General features: G+C 52.1%; 2 protein-coding genes across 2 annotated transcripts; one reads left to right on the top strand and one right to left on the bottom strand.

Annotated features, from left to right (window-relative positions):
- Positions 1-4,359: 4,359 nt before the first annotated feature.
- On the top strand, positions 4,360-5,343 carry LOC137460114 (oocyte zinc finger protein XlCOF6-like; the record flags this gene model as incomplete). The annotated part of the gene is made up of 1 exon (XM_068170683.1): positions 4,360-5,343. A coding segment is annotated over one exon (969 nt), but the record flags the coding sequence as incomplete, so codon positions are not given.
- Positions 5,344-23,698: 18,355 nt separating this feature from the next.
- LOC137460113 (olfactory receptor 14A16-like) lies at positions 23,699-24,463 on the bottom strand. Its single transcript, XM_068170682.1, has one exon. It carries the CDS (start codon positions 24,461-24,463, stop codon positions 23,699-23,701), a length of 765 nt encoding a protein of 254 aa, XP_068026783.1.
- Between the last annotated feature and the right edge of the window lie 2,174 nt (positions 24,464-26,637).

Raw genomic sequence — 26,637 nt, 5'->3', positions numbered from 1 at the left:
CCTGGCATTGTGTGGCAGCAGAGCTGTGCTGCTGGTTTTGAGGGCACTTGGAAAGCTTCTGGAGCATTTGTGCAGAGTGTGCAAGACATCCCTGAGCCTAGCAACTCCCTCAGCTCTCTTCAGAATGAACTCTGCAGAGCTGGAAGAGCTTTCCAGGAATTTGGCAGAGGTTTGGAGGAGTTTGGAAGGGATTTTGGTTCTCCTCCTCCTTGTCCTCTTCCTTGTCCTCCTCTGCCTCATCTTTTTCCTGCTCTCCCTGGAGGCTGCACTTAGACTCCTAGAATCCTGGAGTGGTTTGGGTTGGCAGGGAGCTGCAAAGGTGCTGCAGTCCAAGCCCCTCTGCAGTCATCAGGGACATCCTGCACTAGCTCAGGTTGCCCAGAGCCCTGTCCAGCCTGACCTTGAACATCTGCAGGGTTGGGACCTCAAGCCCCTCCCTGTGCAACCTGTTGCAGTGTTCCAGCAGGCTCCTGGTGCAGAACTTGTTCCTCACCTCCTATCTCAATCTGCTCTGCTCTAGTTTGAAGCCATTGCCTCTGGTGCTGTCCCTGCAGGCTTTGCAAAGAGTCCCTCTGCAGCCTTCTTGTAGTCCCCTTGAGGTACCAGAAGGTCACTCTTAGGTTTCCCCAGAGCCTTCTCTTCTCCTTTGCAGGCTGATCACCCCCAGCTCCCTCAGCCTGTCCTGGTAGCAGAGCTGCTCCAAGCCCCTGATCATTTTTGTGTCCCTCCTCTGGGCCCTCTCCATCAGGTCCATGTCCTTCCTGTGCTGAGGGCTCCAGAGCTGGCTGCAGTGCTGCAGGTGAAGTCTCAGCAGAGCCAAGTGCCAGGATGGTCTCTGTCCATCTCTGGCCCTGCTGCTTTTGGTGCAGCCCAGGCTGCCCTTGTCCTTGTGGGCTGCAGGCTCCCCCTGTCTGTTCCTGTCCAGCTTCTTGTCCAGCAGCACCCCCCAGTGCTTTTCTGCAGGGCTGCTTCCTATCCCCTCCTCCCCCAGCCTGTCCTGATTGTGAGGATTGTGCCAGGCCAGGGGCAGGACCCTGCCCTTGCTCTTGTTGAAGCTCAGGAGGTTGCCCTGGGCCCCCTCTGCAGCTTGTCTGCTTGAGCTCCTCCAACTTGTTCTGCAGGATATTGCCTTAGGTTTCAGGAGGCAGAGAGGCTCTCTTTGAGCCTGGTGAAAGGAGTTGATGCCAAGCTGTGGCCAGAGGGTTGGATAGAATTGGGCAGTTTCCATGGCTGTGCTGTTCAGAGCTGCATCCTACAGTGCAAAGCATCCAATCCACAACAATCCATAGTGTGCCTGGGCCACGGGAGCCAAGCAACCTCCCTAGGCCAAAGCTTCCTCCAGAGCTCCACCAAAGCAGGCCAGAACCCCAGGCCCCAAATGCCTTCCCCCTCCCCCATGCCTCTTTGCCCCTCCTCCCCCCATACCCAAGAGATGCAGTTAGATTCTGGTAGGCAGCTCCCACGTGAGCCAGGCTGCTGCAGGCTGCAGTTGGCAGCATTGCCAAGGCCTCAAAGCTCCTCTGCAGAGAGAGATCCCAGAAGATGTTGCTGGGAGCAGAGAGGAAGGGCAAAGGAGGTTGGAGAGCCTGTGCTGTTCCTTTGTAGAGAGTGGGTGCAGGCCTTGTGGGAATGAACTAAGCTAGATGACACTTTGTGATGTAGCTCTGGACTCTGCTGTCCCTGCTGGAGGTCTCTACTCTCTGGTGTAAGACATCCCAGTGCCTTCCACCCACCAAAGGGATTCTCCTCCATGCTCTCATCCAGGGGTTTCTGTTGGGCCCTGCTGTCTGTGAAGATCAGCCCTGGGACCTTGGGGACTCTGAGAGGGCAGCAAGTGAGTGGAGCTGGAGCAATGGATGGAGAGATGGAGGGTGGAGGCTGCAGGGGGTGGGAGGGTTTAGTTCAGCAGCTGTGTGGCTCTGCCTGGCTCCTACTTCCAATGGTGCTGGCAGCAGCTGACCCCAGAAGCTCAAAGCCCAAAACCCTGCCTGGCTCAGGTCTGACACCCCTGACATCCCCTGATCCCTTCTGACATCCAGCACAGCCCAAGCTGGCACTCAGGGCTCCTAGCCACACAGCCCAGCCATCCCCCATGGCAGGAGTCACCTGCGGTCTCACTCCCTCTCTGTCCCCCTTGCTCTCATCAGTTGCTGCCTGAGGTGGCTGCAGGGTCCCTCCCCAGCCCTCATCTGTAACCCCCCCTTGGCTTGGTGCTGTTCTTTCAGGCCTCCAGCTGATCCCAGCCTTTAGTCTCAGGCCCCTTCCATTCTTGTGCTGCTGCTTGCAGCCCAGTTCCTTAGATGCTTCCTCAGTCACAGCATTTCCCGCTCTACCCTTCTAGCTGCATTGGCAGTGGAGGTGGGGGACACAGGGCCATGGGACAGCCAAGGCAGTAGGGACATGGATAGGCTGGGAATGAGGGAAAGGCCTGAGAATGCTCAGGCAGGAATTAGGACTTGTCCCCCCAAAAGGGGAGAGGATCCAGGGCCCAGGTGGCAAATGTGTGTGCAGGGAATGGCAGAATCTGGCAGCATTTCAGGAGGTGAAAGGAGTGAATTGTGCTGCAGCTCTGCCTGTGTCATCTGGGAGATGAACAGCAGCCCATGGGCACTGTGCCCTCCCATCCAACCTCATTTTCTCTTGGGGATGTGGAGTGGCAGCTGCAGGGAACTGCAAAGAGCAAGCTGAGAGAAATGGTCAGGGAGAGAAGGAAGCCAAACCCTTTTCACTGAGTATCTTTGGGCTGCAGGTGTGTGAAGGGTGCTGGAGGTGTGAGGTTTGGGCAGGAGCCAGAGACTCCTGCAGCATCCCAGTGAGGGCTGAAGAAGTTTATCAAGAAGCTGCCCAAGTCCCTTCCCCCTTTGATGCACCTTCAGAAAGCATGAAGCTCCCTTTGTGTGTGTCCTGAGGGCTGCTGTGATCTTCTGTTGGGGAGTGGGCAGCAGAGAGGTGTGCAGTGCAGAGCTGAGCACAGACTGGATGTGGTTGGGGCAGAGCCAGGGAGGAGAGCTGGGACCAGAGCAAGATCTGCTATCAAATGCAGCTGCAGGCAGCAGAGGTCTGGGCAGGCAGTGGGAGGAAGCTTTAGGCAAGGGCTGGGAGAGGCTGTGTGGAGGCAGCTGTGTTGTGGTGCTGGCCTGCAGCTGTGTGCTGGGGGCTGTGTGCTGGGCAAGGAGCTGAGTCTGCACTTGTTGAGGTCTCCCATCTTGATCAGCCCTGGCTGTGTGCTGTGGCTGTGCTGCTGGGCTTGGGAGCTGCCCCCAGCAAGGCTGAGCTGTGCTGCCTGGTCCTGGGCAGTGCTGAGTCATCCCTTGCAGATCAGTGCTCTCCCCTGAGCCCTTTGCTTCTCTCTGTCAGGGGCTGAGTGGTCTCTCAATCATCCCTGCCCCTGTGTGCTGTGGAAGAGCAGAATTTGCAGTCCTGCCCCTTGGAGCAGCCCAAGAGGTAAGAAACCCAGAGTGGGTTAACAGCAGGACCCCAGCCCCAAGGGCAGCTCCCAGCCTCCACCTCCTCCTGTGCAGCATATTTCACCTCTCCAGGAGCTCTGAGGCACATCAGGTGTTGTGGGAGCTGAGGAATGCTCCAGGCTGCTGGGAGTGTGTTGTGAGCAGGAGGTGATGTTTGGGGGATGGGATCTGGAGGGTGGTGGGAGAAGGTTGGAGGTGGTTTGTTCTTCCTTGGTCAGTGCTGCTGCCTCCATTGTCTGAGCCAGGGGAGATCAAAGGACAGGGCCTGGTCCAGGAACCACCCTGCCAATGCCACCAGGCTCGAGCAGAGTAGGACAAGACCATGTGTAAGTCCCACGGTACCTCAGGGCACTGATCACAGGAACCTGGGGTCTCAGCACAGGTATTAGAGGTCTGTGCCCACACTGTGGCAGAAACTGAAGGTTTGAGGTCCCCTCTGCATTCTCTCCTCTAGCTGGGTGTTGGGAGTCAGGGACTGTCATGACCCAGTCAGGATCTGAGGGTTTGAGGTCCTGGGCTCAGGTGCTTCCATCTTCCCTATTGCAGAGCTGTGACCCCTTCCTGCCACAGTATAGCCTCACAGAAGGACCCAGACACGAGCTGGGAGGAGAAGCAGCACCCAGAGATCAAGTTGGAGAAGCCAATGTGCAGTGCCAAGGTAGAGGAGGATGGGGAGGAAAAAGAGGAGAAGATGGAGGATGATGTTCAGAATGACAACTATGAAGAGGAGGATAATGATGATGAAGGTGAGCAGGATGAGGGGGAGGAATGTATGGAGGAGGATGAAGCCAGAGCAGGTCCCTCAGTGTCACCCAAAGAGCTGAATCAGTGCTCTGAGTGTGGGCAGAGCTTCCCAGGTAGGTCAGAGCTAGTGAAGCACCACTGCCCGCAGCCTGGCTCCCGGCCCTTAGTTTGTGGTGACTGTGGCAAGAGGTTCCGCTGGAACTCTCATCTCATATATCACCGCCGCACCCACACTGGAGAGAAACCTTTCACTTGTGCTGACTGCGGCCGGAGCTTCACCCGGCGCGGCACTCTCACTCGGCACCGCCGCACCCACACTGGAGAGAAACCTTTCATTTGTGTAGACTGCGGTCAGAGCTTCACCCGGCGCGGCCATCTCACCCAGCACCGCCACACCCACACTGGAGAGAAACCTTTCACCTGTGCTGACTGCGGTCAGCACTTTACCCTGCGTGGCATTCTCACCCAGCACTGCCTCACTCACACTGGAGAGAAGCCCTTCTCTTGTGACAGCTGTGGCAAGCGCTTCAGACAGCTCTCTCATCTTATGCAACACCACCTCACCCACACCAGTGAAAAGGCCTTCACCTGCAGGGACTGCGGCAAGAGCTTCAAACACAGGTCCACTCTCACCATCCATCGCCGCATCCACACTGGAGAGCACCTGTTCCCCTGTGCCGAGTGTGGCAAGAGCTTCACCACGAGTAATCGATACATCCGGCACCAACTCATCCATAATGGTGAGAAGCCGTACAGCTGTGCCGACTGCGGCAAGAGCTTCACCCGGAAGAGCCATCTCACAGAGCACCGTACTGTGCACACTGGCGAGAAATCTTTCAGCTGTGCTGAGTGCAGGAGGAGCTTCAGCCACAGGAGCTATCTCATTGCTCACGGCCGCACCCACACTGGAGAGAAACCTTTCACCTGTGCTGACTGTGGGAGGAGCTTCAGCCAGAGGCACGCTCTCAGTCGCCACAGACGCACCCACACCGGTGAGAAGGCTTTCACGTGTGCTGATTGCAGTAAGCGCTTCACCCAGAAGGGCCATCTCAACAAGCACCGCTACATCCACACCAGAGAGCAGCCTGCACTGGAGGGGAGGCATAAATCCACCTAGAATCTCTTGAGTAATCGTGACCCCTCTGAGAAGGCCTTTCCAGGACCAAAATCATCCCTTTTTCCTTTGCAATTCTCAGGGACTGGGGACACCAGCAGCAACAAACACCTCCTGCCCATCTGAACACCAATTATTGCTAATGAGAACAATTACAGTGCTGAGTCAGCATACCTGGAGCTCCCAGTGGAGCTGGGCAGGGCTTTGCCAGGGTCTGTCTGGTTCTTCCCCAATGCTTTGTGTCTCCCTGGGGTAAGAAATCCTCTGTCCATTGACCAATTGTCTCAATAAACCCCAAAAGTTACCCAAATCCTGTCTGTTTGCTTTTATTTCAGATATCCCTGCCTCAATGCCTGAATTTTGGGGGCATTTGCTCCCAAGGGATGGGTTGGAGCTGTGTTCCCCGTCGAGGGAAGGCAAAATGAGGTTCTCAGAGGAGTCTTGAGGGGCATCTCAGAGACATTCCTCAGGGGCTTTCAGGTGATCTTACATGTTTGGGATTTGGATGGTCCTGGGACTGACTTTTGGGATCTTTGGAGGGTGTAGGGGGAAGCTCATGGAGATCTTTGGAAGAACTCAGAAAGCTTCTGTTGGCTTTCCACTCTGGGGCTGGAACAGGTTGAAGAGCTGAGAAGAGGTTAAGCTGTCTGTTCCCTCCCAAAACAGAAGTGAGGGAAAAATACACACATGAATCAAAAAACCCTCTGGGCTGGGATAAGGACTTGAGATAAGCTCAAAAGAGTTGAATCCAAATGAGATCCCATAATGCACACTGACCTGAGGCTGTTTGCAGAAAGAAGCACAGCAGTGAGCAGCAGCAGTCAGGAGTTCAACCCCTGCAGCCCTCCCCCTCAGCAAAGAGCCAGCACCTGAGAGCCAGAACCCAACAGCAGCAACCAGAACAGGAAGCCTCTCATGTTGCCATCTGAACTTCAAGCCCTGTAGTCCTTTGCTCCAGCCAGCACTGTCCCTATGAAGGAACCACCTCTGCAGAACGTTTGTGCCTGGGCACTTCAGAGGAACCAAATGAGTTCTAGAATTTAGAGTTGAAACTGATTGGAAAAGCAGTGGGGGAGGGGTTGGTCGGTGACCGGCAAACCCACAACCCAGGACAGTTTCAGCACTACCTGAACCCAAATTCTATAAAGCAAAGGTTTGGCTTCCTCACGAGCTGAGAACCTCATGAAATCTTTCCTTGGTGATGTGTTTAGAGTCCTGACAGCGTGGCACGGCTGTGCCCTCATGAGGAACTAGAGAACGGCGCCGCTGTGCCGCGGGGTTGCTGCTTCTCCCAGAGCACAAAGGTCCTGGAGCCTCCCAGGGGAAGCTTCAGAGGCTTTTGCCGCTGGCTCCATGAAGCGCAGCACCTGGCAAAGGTTCCCCGCTCTGGGGGCTGTAGCGCTTCAGGACCGGTGGTGCACAGGGGCTGCCATGGTTTCCTCCCGTGGTGATGGCTCATGCGGCAGTTGACCCCACGCTCCACGGCACTGCCCCCAGCCGGGCAACAGTGGCAATGTGCAGCGAGGCCTTCTGGAGCTGCTTCAAGTCCCGGGCGAGGCGGACCGTAGCGGCACAGAGACGCACGCAGGCATAGGCACGGACACCAGCGTGGGGGGCACTTGTTTACCAAACAACTCCTATTTACCATTTGCCCCAAAGAATACTGCTCCAGTCAGCATCCACTGCTAACACAATAATTAACCAATCAACTGAGACTTTGCCAAATGAGCATAAGCACACGCTGTAAACGGGGGTAAACAAACATGTAGCCTGGGCCTTGTTTACCACAGGGGTGGAAACATGCCCAGGCAGATTGTTGACCTGGACTCAGTGTTGCTAAGGTCCCGCCCTCCCTCAACTCCAGAAGGGAGGGGGGAGAAAGGGGGTTTGAGTCACACACACAGAAGCATGTTCTGGTAATATTTGGGGCACAATCCTGGCCATAAGCACCATTCACTACGAGGGGCAGCTGATCCTGGCACAGGCTGCTTCTCTGACACAGCTGCCATGCCTGTCGTACTGTCTGTAGGTCCAGAGACCTTCTCTTGCCCCTGAGCCCTCTGCACAGAGATGAGAAGGGCTCGAGAGGCATGGGCCAGGCCCAAGCACATTGCAGTGATTTCTGTCTCTCAGGAACAACAGGCTTTCCCCAAACCTTTCCCCAGCTGGGGAGGATTTTGCACTTGATCTGGGCTGAAATTTCAAAGTATTAGAGGTGACCACCAGCCTAAGAATTTGCCCCTTCTCTCCCCCACCCCCTGCCACTCCTCAGTATCCAGCATCTGGGCAGATCTCACAGTGGTTTCCTTGGGAGTGTCCTGTATTGCTCTGGATGAAACCAGAGCAAGCTGCCCAGCAGTGGACAGCACAGCTCTGAACCATTGCCCTAAGCTAATACTCAGCACCATCAGTAGCACAACCAGGACTGCAGCTCATCAGCCCCCCGAATGCAAATCCATCAACATAGTGAACACACCACAGGACTATAGCTCATCAGAGAAGAGCTCATCAGAGAAGAGTTTCCTGAGCAAATCAGATCATCAGAATACAAAAGGACAGTGACCTCAGCCTGTGTGCAGAAAAGGCACAGTGGAAAGCAGCAGCAAGCAGCAGCAAACAAGGCAAAAGCCCAAAGCAGTGAGCTGATCCCCTACCCCTCCCTGTCCCACTGCTATCCCAGCAGAGCAGCCAACACCCAAAAAATCCCAGGACCCAGAAGCAGCAACTGGAACAGGGAGCCTCCCATGCTGCAACCTGAACTTCAAGCCCCCTCATCCTTTGCTCCAGCCAGCACTTTCATTTCTGAGGCTGGCATGGCTGCAGCATGGTCTGGATAACAGCAGCAGAGTCAACTTAACCCATGACAATCAGGAGCCTCTCCAAGCAAAATGGAAAGGAGCCTCTCAGCTTCTGTGAACAACTTACACTGCTTTGAAGGCACCTGGACTTGCCACATGGATACATCATCTCAGAGCCTAGAAGAGCCCAAGGGGGCAGTGGAAGGTGACTTCAGAAGGATCCTTGAAGATGAAGCTCAGACTTCATGATTTGTAGCTGGAACCTTGGTATTTCCTACTGGGATCTCCTTTGGATTCAGAGCCCTGTGACAACTCACAGGGTTAGGGATTGGAAGGGACCTTTGGAGATCTCTGAGTCCCCCTGTCAGAACAGGACCATAGAATCCAGTGCAGGTCTCACAGGAACACATCCAGACAGGACTGGCAAGTCTCCAGAGAAGGAGACTCCACAACCTCTCTGGGCAGCCTGTTCCAGGGCTCTGAAACTCATACAGTAAAGAAGTTCTTCTTCCTTTTGATGTGGAACTTCCTGTGCTGCAATTTCCTTCCATTGCCCCATTGTCCCATCCCAGGGCACAAGTGAGCAGAGGCTGTCCCTGTCCCTTCCTTTCTGACCCCCAGCCCTTGGATATTTATTGATATTGATCAGATGCCCTCTCAGCCTTTTCCTCTCCAGACCAAACAGCCTCAGGGCTCACAGCCTCTCCTCATCAGGCAGTGCTGCAGTCCCTTCAGCATCCTCACAGCCTCTGCAGCAAATCCCTGTCCCTCTTGAACTGGGGAGCCCAGAGATGGATGCAATATTCCAGGCGGGGCCTCCCCAGGGCAGAGTAGAGGGGGAGGAGAACCTCCATGGAAGTGCTGACCACACTCTTCCAAATGCACTCCAGGATCCCACTGGCCTTCTTGGCCACCAGGGCACATTGCTGTCCCATGCAGAACTTGCTGCCCACCAGAACTCCCAGGTCCTCCATGGGGCTGCTTTCTAACTATTTGTTCCCTTGAGTGCTGTAGGGTTCACATTGCTCTGGACATTGCATGGGGCAGATCACCTCTAGTGAATCTGAGGCTCCCCAGAAATTGCCAGTGGGTTCCTCTTAATCACATGGATCCTGTCCCAGCAGGCACTAGTGCAGGAGAAGGAACAGCAGACTGAAGAGAAGGAGAAAGGGAACTGAAAATCTCATCACCTGAATCTAGAAAGAAAGCCCTTGGTAGCAAATGTCCATTCTGGATGGACACAGAACACAACACAGAGAGCTGATGAGAGCAACTGCTGGGGGTGCACCAACAACCCTGAGAACCCTAAGGAAGGGCTGGAGGGGGGAGGGCATTCACTGGAATTCCAATACCTGATAATACCTCTTGGGACCTCAAGGATCATCCAGCTCCAAGCTCCCTGCCATGGGCAGGGACACCTCATACCAGAGCAGGTTGCTCAGAGTTACATCCAGCCTGGCATTAAAACCCTTCAGGGATGAGACTTCTACCGCCTCCCTGGGCAACCTGTGCCAGTGTCTCTCCACCCTCATGGGGAAGAATTTCTTCCTAACATCCAATCTGAATCTCCACACTTCAAGTTTTGCTCCATTCCCCCCCAGTCCTATCCCTACCCAACACCTTAAAAATTCCATCCCCAGCTTTCTTGTAGCCTCCTTCAGATACTGGAAGGCCACAAGAAGGACTCCTTGGAGCCTTCTCTTCTCCAGACTGAACATCCCCAACTCTCTCAGTATGTCCTCACAGCAGAGCAGCTCCAGCCCTCTGGTCATCCTCATGGCCCTTCTCGGAACACCTTCCAGCACCTCCAGATCCTTCTTGTAATAGATGTCCAGAACTGGACACAGAGCTCCAGGTGTGGTCTCACCAGGGTGGAGCAGAGCGGGAGAATCACCTCCCTGGCCCTGCTGGTCACATTTCTCTTGCTGCAGCCCAGGATACAATTGGCTCTCTGGGCTGCCAGTGCACACTGGTGGCTCCTGTTGAGCTTGTGGATGAACACTTCCCTTATTAACCCAGAATTAGAAGCACAGGATGGGGATGGAAGAGGCTCCTGATCAAAAAAAGACCTATTCCAAATGTGTCCAGAGATGCAACCTAACTGATTAGCAAACATTGACTGCCTGAAGTCAAGGCACCTCTGTGGGAAAAACACTCAGGCTGTGCATCCATCCAGGCTGTCACCATCCCATAATGAGGAACAAACACACAGGGTGGGCAGCACCAGGAGGAAAGGGAAAGTATTGGAGATGTGGCAGTAAAGGCAGGAAAAGATTACCCCTCAGCTGGTCAGGAATGTGTGCCCCTGGGGCAGTGCTCCCAAATCCAACTGTGGCGGATCAGTGAGAGACTCAAAGTTGGGTCCAAGGAGATGTGAAATGGCACAAATGAAACAATGCTGCAAAGGAAAAGACCTCTGCTTGGCATAGCTTGGCCTGATGGTTTCTGCCTTGCTCAGGAGAAAGTGAAGCACAAAAGGCTATGGTGAAGATCTCTGCTCTCCCAGTCCTCTGGAATAGGACTGCAGGTGCAGGATCAGCTTCCCAGGGAGGAGTGAAACAGTTTGCAGAAATAGCTGCTCAGGAGGGAATGGCTCCAGGCATGGTCTTTGCTTCAGAAGGAGGAGTGGGCACAGCACTGAACACAAGTTGCTGTGTTTCCATGGATCAGAGAGGAAGGACATCCATAGACATGGGAACAAAGCAGGATTGTGCAGGAAGGAGGAGCCAGCACAAGTTCTGCACCATGAGGGTAATGGAACACTGGAACAGGTTGCCCAGGGAGGGGGCTGGGGTCCCATCCCTGGAGAGATTGAAGGTAAGGCTTGACAGGGCTCTGGGCAACCTGATCTAGTTGAGGATGTCCCTTGGGAAGGTTGGACAAGATAAGCTTTGGAGGTCCCTTCCAACCCAGCCCATTCTGTGATCAGTGAGATATGGGAACCAAGCAGATTCTGCATGAAGTGCAAAAGGAAGACACCACCTGGGGCTTCTCAGAGCTCTGGGCCTGGCTATGGTTGTGGATTCCTGCCTTGGGCTTCAGTCTCAAGCAGTTGGTTGGAGCACTAACCCTGAGCTTGTTCCCCTTTGTTTGCATGGCTGTTAGAGTGCAGGGCATGTGTGAGTGCTGGTCTGCTTGAGGGAGCAGAACAGGGGACAGCAAGGACCTCTCTGGGAAGAGCTGGGGCAAACGTCACCATAAAGAGCAAGCCGTAAGTCTCTGTATTCTCCTAAGGTCCCATTTCAAGGACCAGGCCTAAGGCCTGTCTGCATTTCATAGAGCAATACTGAGCAAGACTTTCCTGAGGTCCTTTTCCCTATTCCAAATGCCCTGGGATGGAACAAACCCTGCACACAGGGAAGAAGGCCAACTGCAGATGGGTTGTGGCAGAAGAAAAGTGGCCACCCAGACACAGGAATTGTCCTCCCGCAGGCTCAACACTGCTGTGGCCACATCTGGATTCCTGGTATCTGGGTGCAGAGTTCAGAAGTCCAAAGGGGAAGCCAGGAACTGGGGAGGCTGCAGAGGAGATTTTCCAGGGTGGCGATTGACATCTCTGTGGAGAGGCTGAGGGACCTGGGCTGCTTCAGCCTGCTGAATGGAGGCTCAGAGCACTGCCATAGCAGTGTGCACATGGCTGAAGGGTGGTTTCAGAGAGGATGGAGCTCTTCTGGAGAGTGGAAAGACAAAAACCTTCAGAAAGTGCAGTTTGGAAGGTTCAGAGTGGAGAGGATGCCAAAGAAATGTCCCTCAAAGGGCAGAGCTGCTATGCATGAGGCCATCCAGAGGTGTCAGGAAACGGCAGGGAGAGCTGAGACAGCTCAGGGAAGGGATGGAAATGGCAGGAGGAGAGCTGGCTGGGGAAGCAAGATTGGTGTCAGCAGCAAGAAGGGAAAGAGCTGCAGGCATGGGACAGTGTAGGAGAGGCTGCAGTAGGGATGGCCAAGGGCCCTGGCAAGGCTGAGAGGCCCAACAGGACCAAGGGCTTTTTGCCCTTGGCTCTGGCAGTTGCCTCTGCCACCAAGGCCTGTGAGGAGAAACTTGGCTTTGAGGCTTTGAGGTGGTTCTATTGGAAGGGCAGTGGTCAGGGCTTGGCCTTTCTGCTTCTTAGACCAAAGGCAAGTTTTTCTGCCCTGTACTTTGCCTTTGTCTCCCTGCAATCCTGGCCTCTAACAAGCTGCTCTAACGAGTCCCTGGGGAGCCTTTGTCAGCAACAAGCCTCAGTGAGGCCAATCAGTGCTTCAAGGTACTTTGGAGTTTTCTTCTGACTTGGACTTCTTGAGAGGCTTCTTGGCAGTACCTTGGCAGAGTCTCCTGGCATTACCTAAGGATGATGTAATCAGCCCCAAAGACTCCATGGGGCTCATTAAATACTGCTGAACCTCTAATTATTGCCAAGTTTTCTGCAGCTAATTGGAGAGGTTTTTATTGCACAAAGCATCTGATAAAAAGTATTTTTAAAGGTACAATTCATTCCTTTTCAGCAGGAGTTGTCTCTTTGCAGTCAAACCACAGCAAAACCTGACAAGGTCCTACCCTGCTCACTGCTCATCCTCACTCCCCACTGCTACCAGCAGAACCCTGAGCCACAGGTGAGGGACAGGATCTACCTTGTCAGGGGCTGAGGGTCAGGGCTTGGCCCTTTGGATCAATGAAACCCCTCCAGGTTTCCTCAGCAGCAGAGCCACCTTTAGGTGCTTGTCCTGACCTGTCAGCATTGTCTCACTTCTCTGCTCTTACCAGACCCTGAGGTCATTTTCCCTGTAGTGTCCCCAAGTGGAACCTATTAACACTATAAGAAACTTCAGAGTTTGACTCTAACTTTGACTTCTGCAGAGGTTTCATCAGCTTCCTCTCCGTCCCTGAGGTGTACCTGGCACCAAAGCCACCAGAGGGCTCCTTTAAATGCCCTGTGCTGATCATCTGCTGCTAAGCTGGGCCAGGCTCCTGGGCTGCATGGAGATCTGGCCAGGAGCAGCTCCTCTGCACAGCACAGCAGGACTGAGGGCACTGCCAGGGCATCTCAGAGAGATCTGGAAAGCAGAGAGAGCTTCAAGGCAGCCAGGACTGGGAGGATGCTGAGAGCTCACTGGAGGAGAAGTCACTGCAGGTGCTGACAGGGTGAGTCTGAGGTGATCTTGAGCCTTTCCTGAGAGTGACAGCTTCAGGCAGGAGAGGGATGGGCTGGGGATGAGGGGAAGATGCCAAAAAGCCCTTGTGGAGGCTGTGTTCAGGCTGCTCTCTCAGTGCTTCTCTGCAGATGCCTCTGGGTTCTGTCTGCTGGGCAATGACTCTTTAGAACATCTCATCTCCAGGATCCCTGACTGCTCTGCCCCTCCTGCTGGACTTGGAGCTGCCCCCAGGAAGGCCCAGATCTCCCATAGTGTACTGGACAGTGCTGAGCCTTTCCTTGGGGGTCAGCACTCTGCTCCCAGAGTCCTTTGATTCTCTTCAGGAGCGGCTGTGTCCTACTCTGTCTCTCACATCTGTACCTCTGGGCTGGGACAGAGAAGAGTTCACAGAACTGTCCTTTGAAGCAGTGCTGCCCTGCTCTCCTCAGAGCACAGAGAGCTGGGGGGGGGGGGGGGGGGGGGAAGTCCTAAAGGCTAATTTGGGCATAAAATCTGCCAGGCAGCACAGGGAAAAGTGCAGGGCAGAGGGAACAGCCTGATGGGCACTGTAGCTCCAGTGTAGCAGAGCCAAGATGAGCCCTTGGCAGTACATGGACTGAGCTCCTGCTCCTCACAGCAGCCTCAGCCAGAACATAGCAGACAGCAAATCATTTTCAGCTGTGGGATTGCTGTGCCCCCTGGAGTGCCTCTTCTCAGAGGAGTCTGTCATCAAGTTTTGCTCTCTTTTCTTTCTTAGACATTCCCACAGGCAGCAGATGTCCAACAGCAGCTCCATCACCCACTTCCTCCTCCTGCCCTTCCCAGGCACAAGGCAGCTTCAGCTCCTGCACTTCTGCCTCTTCCTGGCCATCTACCTGGCTGCCCTGCTGGGCAATGGCCTCATCATCACCACCATAGCCTGCGACCACCACCTCCACACCCCCATGTACTTCTTCCTCCTCAACCTTGCCCTCCTTGACCTGGGTGCCATCTCCACCACTGTGCCAAAATCCATGGCCAATTCCCTGAGAGACACGATTGACATCTCCTATGCAGGATGTGTTCTCCAGGTCTTCTTTTATGTATTCCTAATTGATGCAGAGTATTTTCTCCTCACCACCATGTCCTACGATCGCTACGTTGCCATCTGCAGACCCCTGCACTATGAGACCCTCCTGGGCAGCAGAGTTTGTCTCCACCTGGCAGCAGCTGTCTGGGGCTGTGGCTTTCTCACTGCTGTGCTGCACACAGCCAATACATTTTCCTTGCCCCTCTGCCAGGGCAATGCTCTGCACCAGTTCTTCTGTGAAATCCCCCAGATCCTCAAGCTCTCCTGCTCCACATCCTACCTCAGGGAACTTTGGCTTATTTTGGTCAGTGCCTGTTTATACTTTGTCTGTTTTGTGTTGATTGTGGTGTCCTATGTGCAGATCTTCAGGGCAGTGCTGAGGATCCCCTCTCAGCAGGGACGCCATAAAGCCTTTGCCACCTGCCTCCCTCACCTGGCTGTGGTCTCCCTGTTTGTCAGCACTGTAATTCTTGCCCACCTGAAGCCCTCCTCCATTTCTTCCCCATCCCTGGACCTGGTGATGGCAGTTCTGTACTCAGTGGTGCCTCCAGCAGTGAACCCTCTCATCTACAGCCTGAGGAACCAGGAGCTCAAGGATGCCCTCAGAAAAATGACCGCCGGATGCTTTCAGAAGCAATAAACTCTTTGTCTTCTCCTGCAGAGCAGTTCTGATGTCACTCACAGTCTACTTTCTCTCCTTTTGGCTGCTGCTGGTGCTGTTCCCTTTGTGGGAATGTTGTTTCCCCACCACAGTCTTTCTTTAGACCATTTCTGATTCAGTGCTGGCCTGTCTGCTGTGACCCAGAGGCTGCAGACAGGAGCAGCTGTGCTCCCTGGGTGTGCAACATGCAAGGAAAAATTCTTCCCATCTAGAAGTTCATAACAGAGACAGAGGAGTCTTGTAAAACTTCCTTTGAATAAAGGCAGAGTCCACAGGACAACTCCCTGTGGGGTCTCTCTCACTGCTGAAGGCACAGCTCCCCTTTCATCCTACATTTCTGGGTGCAGATTTCCCTCTCCCTTTCCCCACTGGCTCAGGTACTCAAGATTTAGTCTTTCTTAAGACCCCTGCTCCATGTCCCACTTCACATGAACCCTCCCTGCTTCATGCATCCTATCTTCATTTAAATTAGGTTCTCCACTTCTCTGGGTGGAGAAGTTAATATTCAGTAGTCTCTTAAGCCTGTGCTCTGGCCTAAAAGTTCAGCAGTTCAGGCTGTGTTCAGTGTCTGCTGACTCTGGACAGACCCCTACTGATTTACAGCATGGTTCAAGGGAAGGGACTTAGCAGAGGCCCCTCTGTGATTTACATACACACAGAGAAGGGGAACTGTCTGGTTCCTCCCTTTCTCTTCCAACTCCCTCTTAGCCAATTCTTCCTTTGTAAAGACACTCTCTCCTTTTGATCCCATCAACCCCTCCTCTTCTTGCTTTAATAATTGTCTTTACAAATTTAATTAACCATTAACTTAATCTTTTCCTCTTGGCTCATTTCTGATGTTGGTCTGATTTGCAGATACATCATACTGCTCTTTTTTATAGCTTTTCTGGCTCACTTGATATGGCTACAACCTGCACCTGGCTGACTGCAGGATGGATAAGCCATACAAACCAGGGTATCAGACATGGTAGAAAGATTAGAGCTGCTGTTGCACAGAGAGAGAAGAATGACACTCGTTTGACCCATGGCCCACCAGGCAACCAAGACAATGTGTCCCACGCCAGTCCTTGCCAGGTTTGGACTGGTCCATGAGCTATTTTCCTGCTGTTGGTGGCTATATTTTATTGCTGCCTCCCCATTGTCCTCAGTCTTTAGGCACCAATCAGATGTATTAAACTTTCCACATCCACCTCCTTCCTCAGCTAATAGACAGTCTGGAGAGTCCATTCTGGTGCATTGCCTCTCACACCTGAGTTTGGTGTTTGGCTAATAGCACAAAGTACTACTACAAAGGAAAAGTACGAAATAACAACAATAATAATAATAAAAAAAGCAAATTATAGAAAAGAAAGAAAAATATTTAATATAAAAAACAATTTAACATAATAATAATTAAAAAAAACCCAAACAAATAAACCCCATAAGGATTACTAACAAAAAATAACTATTAACAAAAAGCATAAGGATTATTAGCAAAATAGAAATTTACAAAAGTTAAAATGAAAAATAAGGACAAAATATTAAATACAAAAAAGGTTAAAAATAAAATAAAAAAGGAAAAAATAAAATAAAATAAAATTTAAAATTAAATAAAAAAGTAATTAAAAAATTAGATTATAAAATAACATTAAAAATTAATTAATACAAGATTAAAGTATGTTAAATAAAATTCAAGAAAAACTAAAAGCTGTAACAAAATCAATCAATAAAAAAAGACTTAAAAGAAAAATAAAATTATCTAAAAAAAATTAAAAATTATAGACCAAAAAATACAGATAACAACAAAAGAAAAAATATTTAAAAGGCATATTAAAAACTTTAATTATATTAAAAATTAGATTATAAAAATTAAATAAAAATAATTAAAATTAAAAAATAAAAATTCATTAAAAAAGTATTAAAAAATAAAATACAAAATATAAATAAAAAAATGTAAAAAATAATTTTTTTTAAAAGGTAAAACAATAAAACCAAAACAAAATAAAATTAAAATATTAAAAAATAGATTAAATAAAAAATTAAGATATTTAAAAAATGATTAATTTTTTAAATTGAAATAAAAATTATAGAAAATTTAAAAATAGATTAAATAAAGCAAACAATACAAAAATAATTAAAATAGTTTTTAAAAAATAATATAAGATCAAAAAATAATAAATTTTTAAAATTGGATTAAAAATTAAAATTAAGAAAAATATTTTAAAATAAAATACTTAAAAATTAAAATTAAAAATAAAATTTAAAAAAATAAAAATAATAAAACCCAAAATTTAATAAAAGTAAAAAATCTATCAAGAAAAAATCAACAAAACAAAAGAGAGGATGTATATTTTATAGCTAAGGGGCTTTAGTGACACCAGCAAGAAATGTCTACCCCATGCCAACTGCAATCATCACAATGAACAATGGCAGAGGAATCAAGGCCATGAGCACACAGCATTTCCCATGCAGTCGAACATCGATCACAACAACTGCTATGGTAATCTGGGATCAAAAGCATCACTCAGAAGAATGCACCACAGCACCGTGTGAATTAGGACTGGCTGTTATGATTGTTTAATTGTTGTGTGACTAGAGAAAACGTTCCTATGGATTTCTGTGTTACCTCACCAGTTTGCCTTAGTTTTAAATAGTTAATGGGAAAGTCAAAATTCCTTATAACACAACATGCATTCTCATTTTAGGTTAAAAACAAACAAACAAAGAAAAGGCCTAGTCCATGAGCTAGCCCAGGGTAAGCCAGGGATGGATCAGGACAGAGAGAAATAGAGAACTGAGAGGTGTCCTTGGTGTGCTGCACCCTTGCTCTCCCAGCCTTGCACTTCTCTCCCTGTGGCTTGGGGGTTGTTCACCTCCTGCCAGCTCAGTGCATCTGTGCTTGGATCACAGCCAACAGGGAGGTGATAGAAAACTCTGAAAGTCAAAAACTTCAGGGTCTGTGCAAGGGGCAAAAGATCCCAGGATGATTCAGCATCCAAGGTTCTCCAGCTCAGAGAAACACCTGATGGAAGTCAATGATCTCCCCCTCTAAAAACAGTGACCCTAAAGCCAGAGCCTTGGAGCTCTCCTGGATCACAGCAGCTGTGTCCAGCATCTCCCCCACGCAGACATCTCTCAGGCACAACCTGCACCAAGGGCCAGCACCAAGTCAGACTTCTCCAGGCTCAGTTCTTTTGCCCTAAGAATGCCAAAGCTTTGTGAGTGTTTGTCCTGAGCTCCAGGAGGAGGAAACTGAACTCCCGGGCACCCTCCGCCAGCCACCTCTCCACCTCTCTGTGTCTTTGGACACACACCCTTGTTGTCACCAGGAGCAAGGTTTCTATCTGCACTGAACCCAGCCAGCTCTGTCCCTGTGTCTGTGTGCTTGGTGCTTCTCTCCAGGCACAGCCATAGGAAGAGATTTGAATTCAGGATCCCTTGCAGTCACTCAGGGTCAGCCTTGTCCTTGTCCACTCTGTCATTCAGAGGCTCTTGGATTAGAACACATTTCTGCTGAATCACTTTGTAAGCCCCAGGTGGGCAGTGACAGCAATGGGGAGGTTGGAGAAGGTGGGGAGCAAAGTTGTCCATTCAATGTCAGCCCTGAAGGACAGATGTTCCTGCAAGTGCAGATGTCCTGCTGAGACAGCCTGGGTCAGTGTCACTTGGGGAATTATCATCTCTTCTCTAAACTGAAATGGAGTAAAATATTTTATCTTTGGCATACAAAATTGAGCTTTGTGAGGTGCACTTTGAAACCCTGAAGAAGATTGCAGAGACACAAACATCTCCTTAGGGCACTTGGGACTCATTGCAGGAACCTCAGGTACTGAGAGAAGACTGAAGAAACTTCTTCAGAAGTCAGAAGGAAAACACAAAGTGCCTTGAAGCACTGATTGGCCCCACTGAGGGGCATTACCAACAAAGCCTCCCAAGGGCTCCTTAGAGCAGCTCGGTGGAGGCCATGATTGCAGCAGACAAAGGCAAAGTGCAGGAGAGCAAACTCTGGGTATGGTATATGGAGCAGAAAGGCCAAATCCTGGCCACAGTGCCTGGGCAGGCAGATCCTGTCCCTCATGTATGGGTCAGGGCTCCTCAGGTGCTGTGGGCTGTGGGGTTTGTGATGCTGAGAGAAGGACAAGGGGATGACAGCCCCCAGCCTTCCTGGGGGTGTTTAAGGAAGCACTGAGGACCCCCTGGTGCCTTAGGAAGTCTCCTCACAGCCCTTGGTGGTGGATGATTGCCACAGTCAAGAGGGCAAAGCTTTGGATTCTCCTGATGACTTCCAGCCTTGCCAGTGATCATTGCCATCCCCACCACAGGTTGTCCTACACTGTCCCCCACACTGGGTTTGGTTTCTGCAGCAGAAAGGCCAAGCCCTGACCACAGAGCCTGGGCAGTCAGATGCAGAGAGACTCAAGCTAAAATTTCCTCTCCCTGGCCCTGGAGGCAGAGCCAACTGGCATAGACAGGAGGAGAAAGACCTCAGTCCTGTTGAGCTTTCAGCCTTGCAGGTGGTGCTATACTGCCCCATGCCTGCAGCTCTTTCCCTTCATGCTCTTGACACCCATCTTGCTTTCCTAGCAGCTCTCACCACGACATTTCTGTACCCTCCCTGCTCTGTCTCTACTCTCCATGGCCATTTCTTGAAACACAGAGCCAGGACCTCTTGGACCACAAGAATCCCCTTTGATTGGCTCTTCTTTGTCCTCACCTCCTGTACACTCTCAGGGCCAAGAGAGTATCTGCCTGGCCTCAAACCAGTTCACCTCCACTCTCAGCCTTAAAACTTGCACTCTATGGAGGTTGTCTTCCTGTCTTACAACCACCAGAAGCTCCATCATCCCCAGATTTCAAGTAGGTGCACACTGCATCTGTAGTGCCCTGAGCTTGGACTTCACCAGGTTACAGAAGCCCCAGTCCCTCTCGCTCTCCACCTCAGCCCTTCCAGATATCCTCTGAAGCTTCTCAGACTCTTCAAAACTCCTTCAGAGCAGAAGTCCCAAAGCCAGACACTAAGAATCCAGATGTGGCCACAGCAGTGCTGAGTGCAGGGGAGGACAACTTCTGTGTCTGGGTGGCCACACTCCTCCTACCACAGCCCAGCTGCACTTGGCCTTCTGCACTCTGCTCAGCCTCTGCTCCATCCCAGGCCATTGGGAACGGTTCCTGATGGAGGCCTTTCTGCCTGGGCACAGAGCAGAACCTCCAGCTCCAAAGCAACACCCAAGGCACCTCCCTGCTGCTGCCTCTCAGCTTGGCAGTCCCCAGCCCAGCCCTGGGCCTTCTGCTGGCCAATGACACAAAGGGATTGGAGTTTTCAGTGAGCTCACACTCACCTCATGGTCCTGTGGCTTCTCCTGCCCTAGGAGCTTCTCAGCCATCCCTGATGTCCCAATGCTGCCCCAAGGCCTCAGCCTGCTTGTGGCCTGGCAGCTGAGCAGCCACAAGAAACATCTCCAGGGCCTTCCAAGGCAGGTCCCTGCTGCTGCCTTTCAGCTTCTCCAGCAGCCACAACCAAGCCCTGTCCCTGCTGCTGTCCCCTCAGGCCCTCAGTTGGCAGGGAGGTAACAACCCAGCTCCAAGGCTATTCCTGCAGGGGCAACCAGGTGCTTAGGGACAGGGAGTCACACAAGTCCCTTGCCCTCCACATGCCTTCAGCTGGGGACTCTGGCAGCTGGGAGGCCAAAAGCACAGAGGCCAGGCAGGATTCAGGGGCTGCCCTCTCAGCTGCTGCATCAAGAAGTGACCTCCCATTCCCTTTCCTGCCCTCTTCCTTCTGCTGCCTTATCAGCTGCTGAGCCAGCAGTGAGCTCCCAGCCCCTGCCCAGCCTTGTGGCTGCTGCTGTGCAGGAGATCCTGAGGCACAGCTGAGCTGCCCATGGCATTGCCACCCATCTGCTCCTGGTGTCCATGAGCTTCCAGTCTACAGGCCACCTCCTACTCCTCTTCCTCTGGCAGCTCCCCGCCCCTACCCTGTGCCAGGTGCCAAGCAGGGTCAGTCAGGGATGGGAGGGGATGCAGGTGAGGGTCAGAGCACAGGAAGTCTGAACTGGGAGCCTCACCTTGAATATCTCCAGGAAGAGGCCTCAATCACCTCCCTGGGACACCTGTTCCAGTGTTCCACCACCCTCATAGTGAAGGAGTTCTTCCTCATAACCTATTTGAATCTACTTTTCTCCAGTTTGATTCCATTGCCTCTCATCCTGTCCCTGCAGGCCTCTGCAAACAGTCTCTCTCCATCCTTCTTGTGTCCCTATTCAGGTACTAGAAGGCTGCTATTAGGTCTCCCCAGAGCCTTCTCTTCTCCAGGCTGAACACCCCCAGTTCCCTCAGCCTGTCCTCATAGCAGAGCTGATACAAGCCCCTGATCATTTCTGTGGCCCTCCTGTGGATCTGCTCCATCAGCTCCATGTCCTTCCTGTGTTGAGGGCTTCAGGGGAGGTCTTACCAGAGCAAAGTGGCAGGATCCTCTCTCTCCATCTCAGGCCATGCTGCTTAGCATACAGCCCAGGCTCCCATTGGCCTTCTGGGATGCAAGCTCACACTGCCTGCTCCTGTCCAGCTTCTCCCCCACCAGCACCCCCAAGACCTTCTCCTCAGGGCTGCTTTCTACCACCTCCTCTCCCAGCCTGTATTGATAGTGAGGATTGCTCCAGCCCAGCTGCAGGACCCTGCTCTTGCTCTTGGTGAACCTCATGAGGGTTACCTGGGCACCACCTCTCCAGCCTGTCCAGATCCCTCTGGATGCCATCCTGTCCCTCTGGCATCTCAACAGCACCATCAGCTTGGTGCCATCTGCACACTTGCTGATGGTGTCTCCATCCCTCTGTCTATAGCACTGATAAAAATATCAAACAGGACAGGATGGGATGAGTGGAATCAGTTTGTACTGGGACAAGGCCTGGGCTGTACTTGGAGATATTAATGAGAGCCAGTTTGAACTGGGAGATGGCCCAGGCTGGACTCTGGTGTGATTAGGGTATGGAATTGTAACTGTAACAGGGCCCAGCCTGTGGTGGGAGGGTATTAAGGATCCCAATATGTACTGGGATGAGTCCCAGACTGTATTGGGATGTGTCCAGGGGACTCAAGTTGTACTGGGATGCAGCCCAGTCTGTCTGGGAGGTGGTTAAGGAACACAGCATGTACTGGGAGTGGTTCCAGTCTTGTCCTGGGAGGGGTTCAGGTGGTGCAGCTTTTCCTGGGAGCAGGCACAGTCTGTACTGGGAAGGAGTCCTGTTCTCTGGTTTGCAGTGGGAGCAAAGCACTTGGCACTTGGAGGAGGTCAGAGCTTCAACTTTGCTATGGGATGAGACCCTGTCTGTACTGGGAGGAGATCAGGAGATGCAGTTTGCACTGGGCAGGTCCCCAGTATGTACTGGGTGATGCCATTGATCCATTTCCTCTGGGACAGGACCTGCACTTTACTGGGATGGGATCAGGGCACCAGTTTGTCTTGGACAGGGCCTAGTCTGTACTGGGAAGGAGTCAGGAGATGCAGTTTGTACAGGGAGTGGGCCCAGTCTGTACTGGATTGGAACCAGTGTACACAGTTAACATGTGGAGGGATGCAGTAGGTACTGGGAAAGGGTCCAAGGGATGCACTTTGTAGTGGCACAGGAAACTGTATGGGAGATGGCAAAGTGATGCAGTTTGTCCTGGGATAAGAGCACATCTGAGCTGGGAAGGGTTCAGGAAATGCAGTTTGTACTGAGATGTGACCAGGTCTGTACTGGGAGGGTTCCCAACTGTACTATGTGGGGACCAGACTGTAGTGGAATGTGCCCAGGGATCACAGCTTGTACTGGAACAGGGCCCAGGCAGCACTGTAAGGGCATAAGGGGATTCACATTTTATTGGGACAAGGCCTAATGTGTACCTGGAGGGATGAAAGGGATCCTGTTTGGACTGGGACAGGGCCCAGACTGCACTCAGAGGGTATGAGGGTGTGCAGTTTGTACTGGGATGGATGCATTCAGTACTGGGAAAAGAGCCAGGGGATAGATTCTGTACTGGGATGGGACCAAGGCTGCAGTGCTAGAGGACAGTATGATCCAATTTGTGCTGGGATGAGGCCACATCTGTACTGGGAGGGGTTAAAGGAACCATGCTTGGGCTGAGTCTATGCTTCAAGGGGCTCAGGGTATCCAGTATGGACTCTGAGTAGGTGCAGTCTGTAATGGGAGGGGATTGGGGTATGAAGGCATGAGGACTCCTCCTGTTCTGATGGCAGTGCTGCTCTGGAGCACAGCTCTCTCCCACAAGCAGCCCTTGCCTGCAGTCCCGGCACTGCCACACAGCAGCACAGTGCCCAAGCTACCAGAGCACTCAGGCCTTGCCCCAGCACAGAGGCTCAGCAGGAGAGGGTGGAAGAAAGAGCACCTGAGGACAATCCAAGCTCTGGGGCTCCCTGGCACTGCTGCTGTGCTGGGACTCTGCCCCTCCACTTCTGCACACAGGCACTGCCCTGCAGCTCCACAGAAGCCTTGGAGGAAGGGACTCAGAGAAACAACTCCCTGCAGGGTCCTTTATTATGTTCAGCACACACAGGGAGCACAGCTCCTCACATACACAGTCTCTGGGTCACATCAAACAGACAAACAAGGAACCAGAAACGGTCTGAAGAAAGACATTTGTGTGGGAACAACATTCTCACAAGGGGAACAGCCCCAGCAGCAGCCAGAACTCCAGCAGCCAGGCTGGGCCTGCACTGAGTGACATCAGAACTGCTCTGCAGGAGAAGACAAAGAGTTTATTGCTTCTGAAACCATCCAGTGATCAGTTGCCTCAGGGCAGCCTTGAGCTCCTGGTTCCTCAGGCTGTAGATGAGAGGGTTCACTGCTGGAGGCACCACTGAGTACAGAACTGACACCACCAGATCCAGGGATGGGGAGGAGATGGAGGAGGGCTTCAGGTATGCAAATGAGGCAGTAGTGATAAACAGGGAGACCACAGCCAGGTGAGGGAGGCAGGTGGCAAAGGCTTTGTGGCGTCCCTGCTGAGAGGGCATCCTCAGCACTGCCCTGAAGATCTGCACATAGGACACCACAATGAACACAAAACAGACAAAGACTAAACAGACACCGAGCAGAATAAGCCAAAGTTCCCTGAGGTAGGATGTGGAGCAGGAGAGCTTGAGGATTTGGGGGATTTCACAGAAGAACTGGTCCAGAGCATTTCCCTGGCAGAGGGGCAGGGAAAATGTATTGGCTGTGTGTAGCACAGCATAGAGAAAGCCACAGGCCCAGGCAGCTGCTGCCATGTGGAGACAAACTCTGCTGCCCAGGAGGGTCTCATAGTGCAGGGGTCTGCAGATGGCAATGTAGCGATCGTAGGACATGGTGGTGAGCAGAAAATACTCTGCTGGCATGAAAAAGACAAACAGAAAGACCTGGGCAACACATCCTGCATAGGAGATGTCCCTGGTGTCCCTCAGGGAATTGGCCATGGATTTGGGGACAGTGGTGGAGATGGATCCCAGGTCGAGGAGGCCGAGGTTGAGGAGGAAGAAGTACATGGGGGTGTGGAGGTGGTGGTCGCAGGCTATGGTGGTGATGATGAGGCCATTGCCCAGCAGGGCAGCCAGGTAGATGGCCAGGAAGAGGCAGAAGTGCAGGAGCTGCAGCTGCCTTGTGCCTGGGAATGGCAGGAGGAGGAAGTGGGTGATGGAGCTGCTGTTGGCCATCTGCTGCCTTTGGCTATGCCAGAAGAGAAGGAGACAGTGACAAGTCGGAAGAATTCTCTCAGCACAGCCAAAATCACTCCCCACAGACCCTCCCCTGTCACATAGACACCTACTGCTTCTCAGGGACTTTCCTTCAGCTCCTAGGCTGGAGCACACCTTGGTCCTGGCTGAGGGTAAAAGGCAAGAGTGGGAGAGCTTCCCATGGACTCTCTGTCACCCTGCTTTGCCCCTCAGCTGGAGGGTGACCATGCTCCCATGTCACCCTGAGAAGCCACCAGACACTGCTGAGAGCAGAGGGATCCACCACACACCACTCCGTGTCTCAGGGTCTCATCATCCCACTTCTTGTCCAGGAGACACTTGCCTCAGTGTCCTCTAGAAGGCAGCACAGCCTGGATGGACACCTCAAGGACACAGCCAAGGCATGACCATGGCTGCTCCTGGAGTCAGCTCATTCCCAGCCTCACAGCCTGCACTGCCAGAGCTTCCCAGGCTGGAGGACAGCTGGGACACCTCATTGCTGTGGCCCCACCTGCACAGAAGATCTCACAGTGTCTGTGCCTGACTCTGCAGCTGAGGCTTCCATGCCCGGAGAGCCATCAGCAACACAAAGAGGATCTGAGGCAAGGAGAGGGACAGACAGACACTCAGGAATGCCTTCAGGTGAGGAGTGTAGGCACTTGGTGAGGTTCCCAGTAAAGCTCTGTGTGATGGTTTAAGAGGCTCAGCCCCTGCTCTAAAGGCACAGCTGAGTTTTACTCCTCACCAGCCAGGCCAGAGACAGTGGAAGCAAAACTTCAGGAGAGCAGAGACTGGGTCAGGAATCCCTGGCCTGAACATAGTCATAGAAAATGCCACTGGAAATGATCTGGACATGAGCTGGAGATGTGAGCAGCCCTGACCCACACAGCTGCCTCTCCACAGCAGGAGGACTCTGTCCTGTTCAGCCCTGCCCTGCCTTGCCTTGCCAAGGGTGGCTCCTTACAACCACAGCTTCTCCCCAAAGCAGCATGAAGAGATCCCTTGGGTGCTTGAGATCTGAGCCTGGCAGGCAGCAGAGTCCCTGCCCCAGCACACAGCCCCAGCTTTAGGAGGTGCCTCCAGGAACTGCAGCTGCACTGCCCTGCAACCACAGACTTACCCTGTCAGCAAATGCAGTGACTTCTTCTCCAGTGAGCTCTCAGCATCTTCAGTCTTGGCTGCCTTGAAGATCTCTCTGCGTTCTTCATCTCCCTGAGATGCCCTGGCAATGCCCTCAGACCTGCTGTGTGGTGCAGAGGAGCTGCTCCTGGCCAGAGCTTCACGCAGCCCAGAAGCCAGGCCCAGCTCTATGGTCAGCCCAGGGCATTTAAAGGAGCTCTGTGGTGGCTTTGGTGCCAGGTAAACCTCAGGGACTGAGAGGAGGCTGATGAAACCTCTCCAGAAGTCAAAGTTAGAGTCAAACTCTGAAGTTTCTTGTAGTGTTAATAGGTTCCACTGGGGGACACTACAAGGAAAGTGTCTTCACAGTCTGGTGAGAGCAGAGAACTGAGGCAGTGCTGACAGGTCAGGACAAGCAGATCAAGGTGGCTCTGCTGCTGAGCAAACCTGGAGGGGTTTCATTGATCCAAAGGGCCAAGCCCTGACCCCCAGCCCCTGGCAAGGCACATCCTGTCCCTCACCTGTGGCTCAGGTCTCTGATTCACCCTGTGAAATCATTTTTATCAGATGCTTTGTGCAATGAAATCCTCTCCAATTATCTGCAGAAACCTTGGCAATAATTAGAGGTTCAGCAGTATTTAATGAGCCCCATGGAGTATTTGGGGCTGATGACATCATCCTTAGGTACTGCCAGGAGACTCTGCCAAGGTACTGCCAAGAAGCCTCTCAAGAAGTCCAAGGCAGAAGCAAACTCCAAAGTACCTTGAAGCACTGATTGGCCTCACTGAGGCTTGTTACTGACAAAGGCTCCCCAGGGACTCGTTAGAGCAGCTTGTTAGAGGCCAGGATTGCAGGGAGACAAAGGC

Source organism: Melanerpes formicivorus, unplaced genomic scaffold (genome assembly GCF_026170545.1).
Source record: "Melanerpes formicivorus ecotype bairdi unplaced genomic scaffold, bMelFor1.0.p_v2 SCAF_520, whole genome shotgun sequence".
In the NCBI taxonomy this organism is placed as follows: domain Eukaryota; kingdom Metazoa; phylum Chordata; class Aves; order Piciformes; family Picidae; genus Melanerpes; species Melanerpes formicivorus.
Note: the sequence above shows the minus strand (reverse complement) of the source record. Positions and strands in the feature narration are given on the sequence as shown.

What these genes read in the sequence shown, in the direction of transcription:
- LOC137460113 (XM_068170682.1), bottom strand. Translation starts at nt 24,463, where the DNA reads ATGTACTTCTTCCTCCTCAACCTCGGCCTCCTCGACCTGGGATCCATC.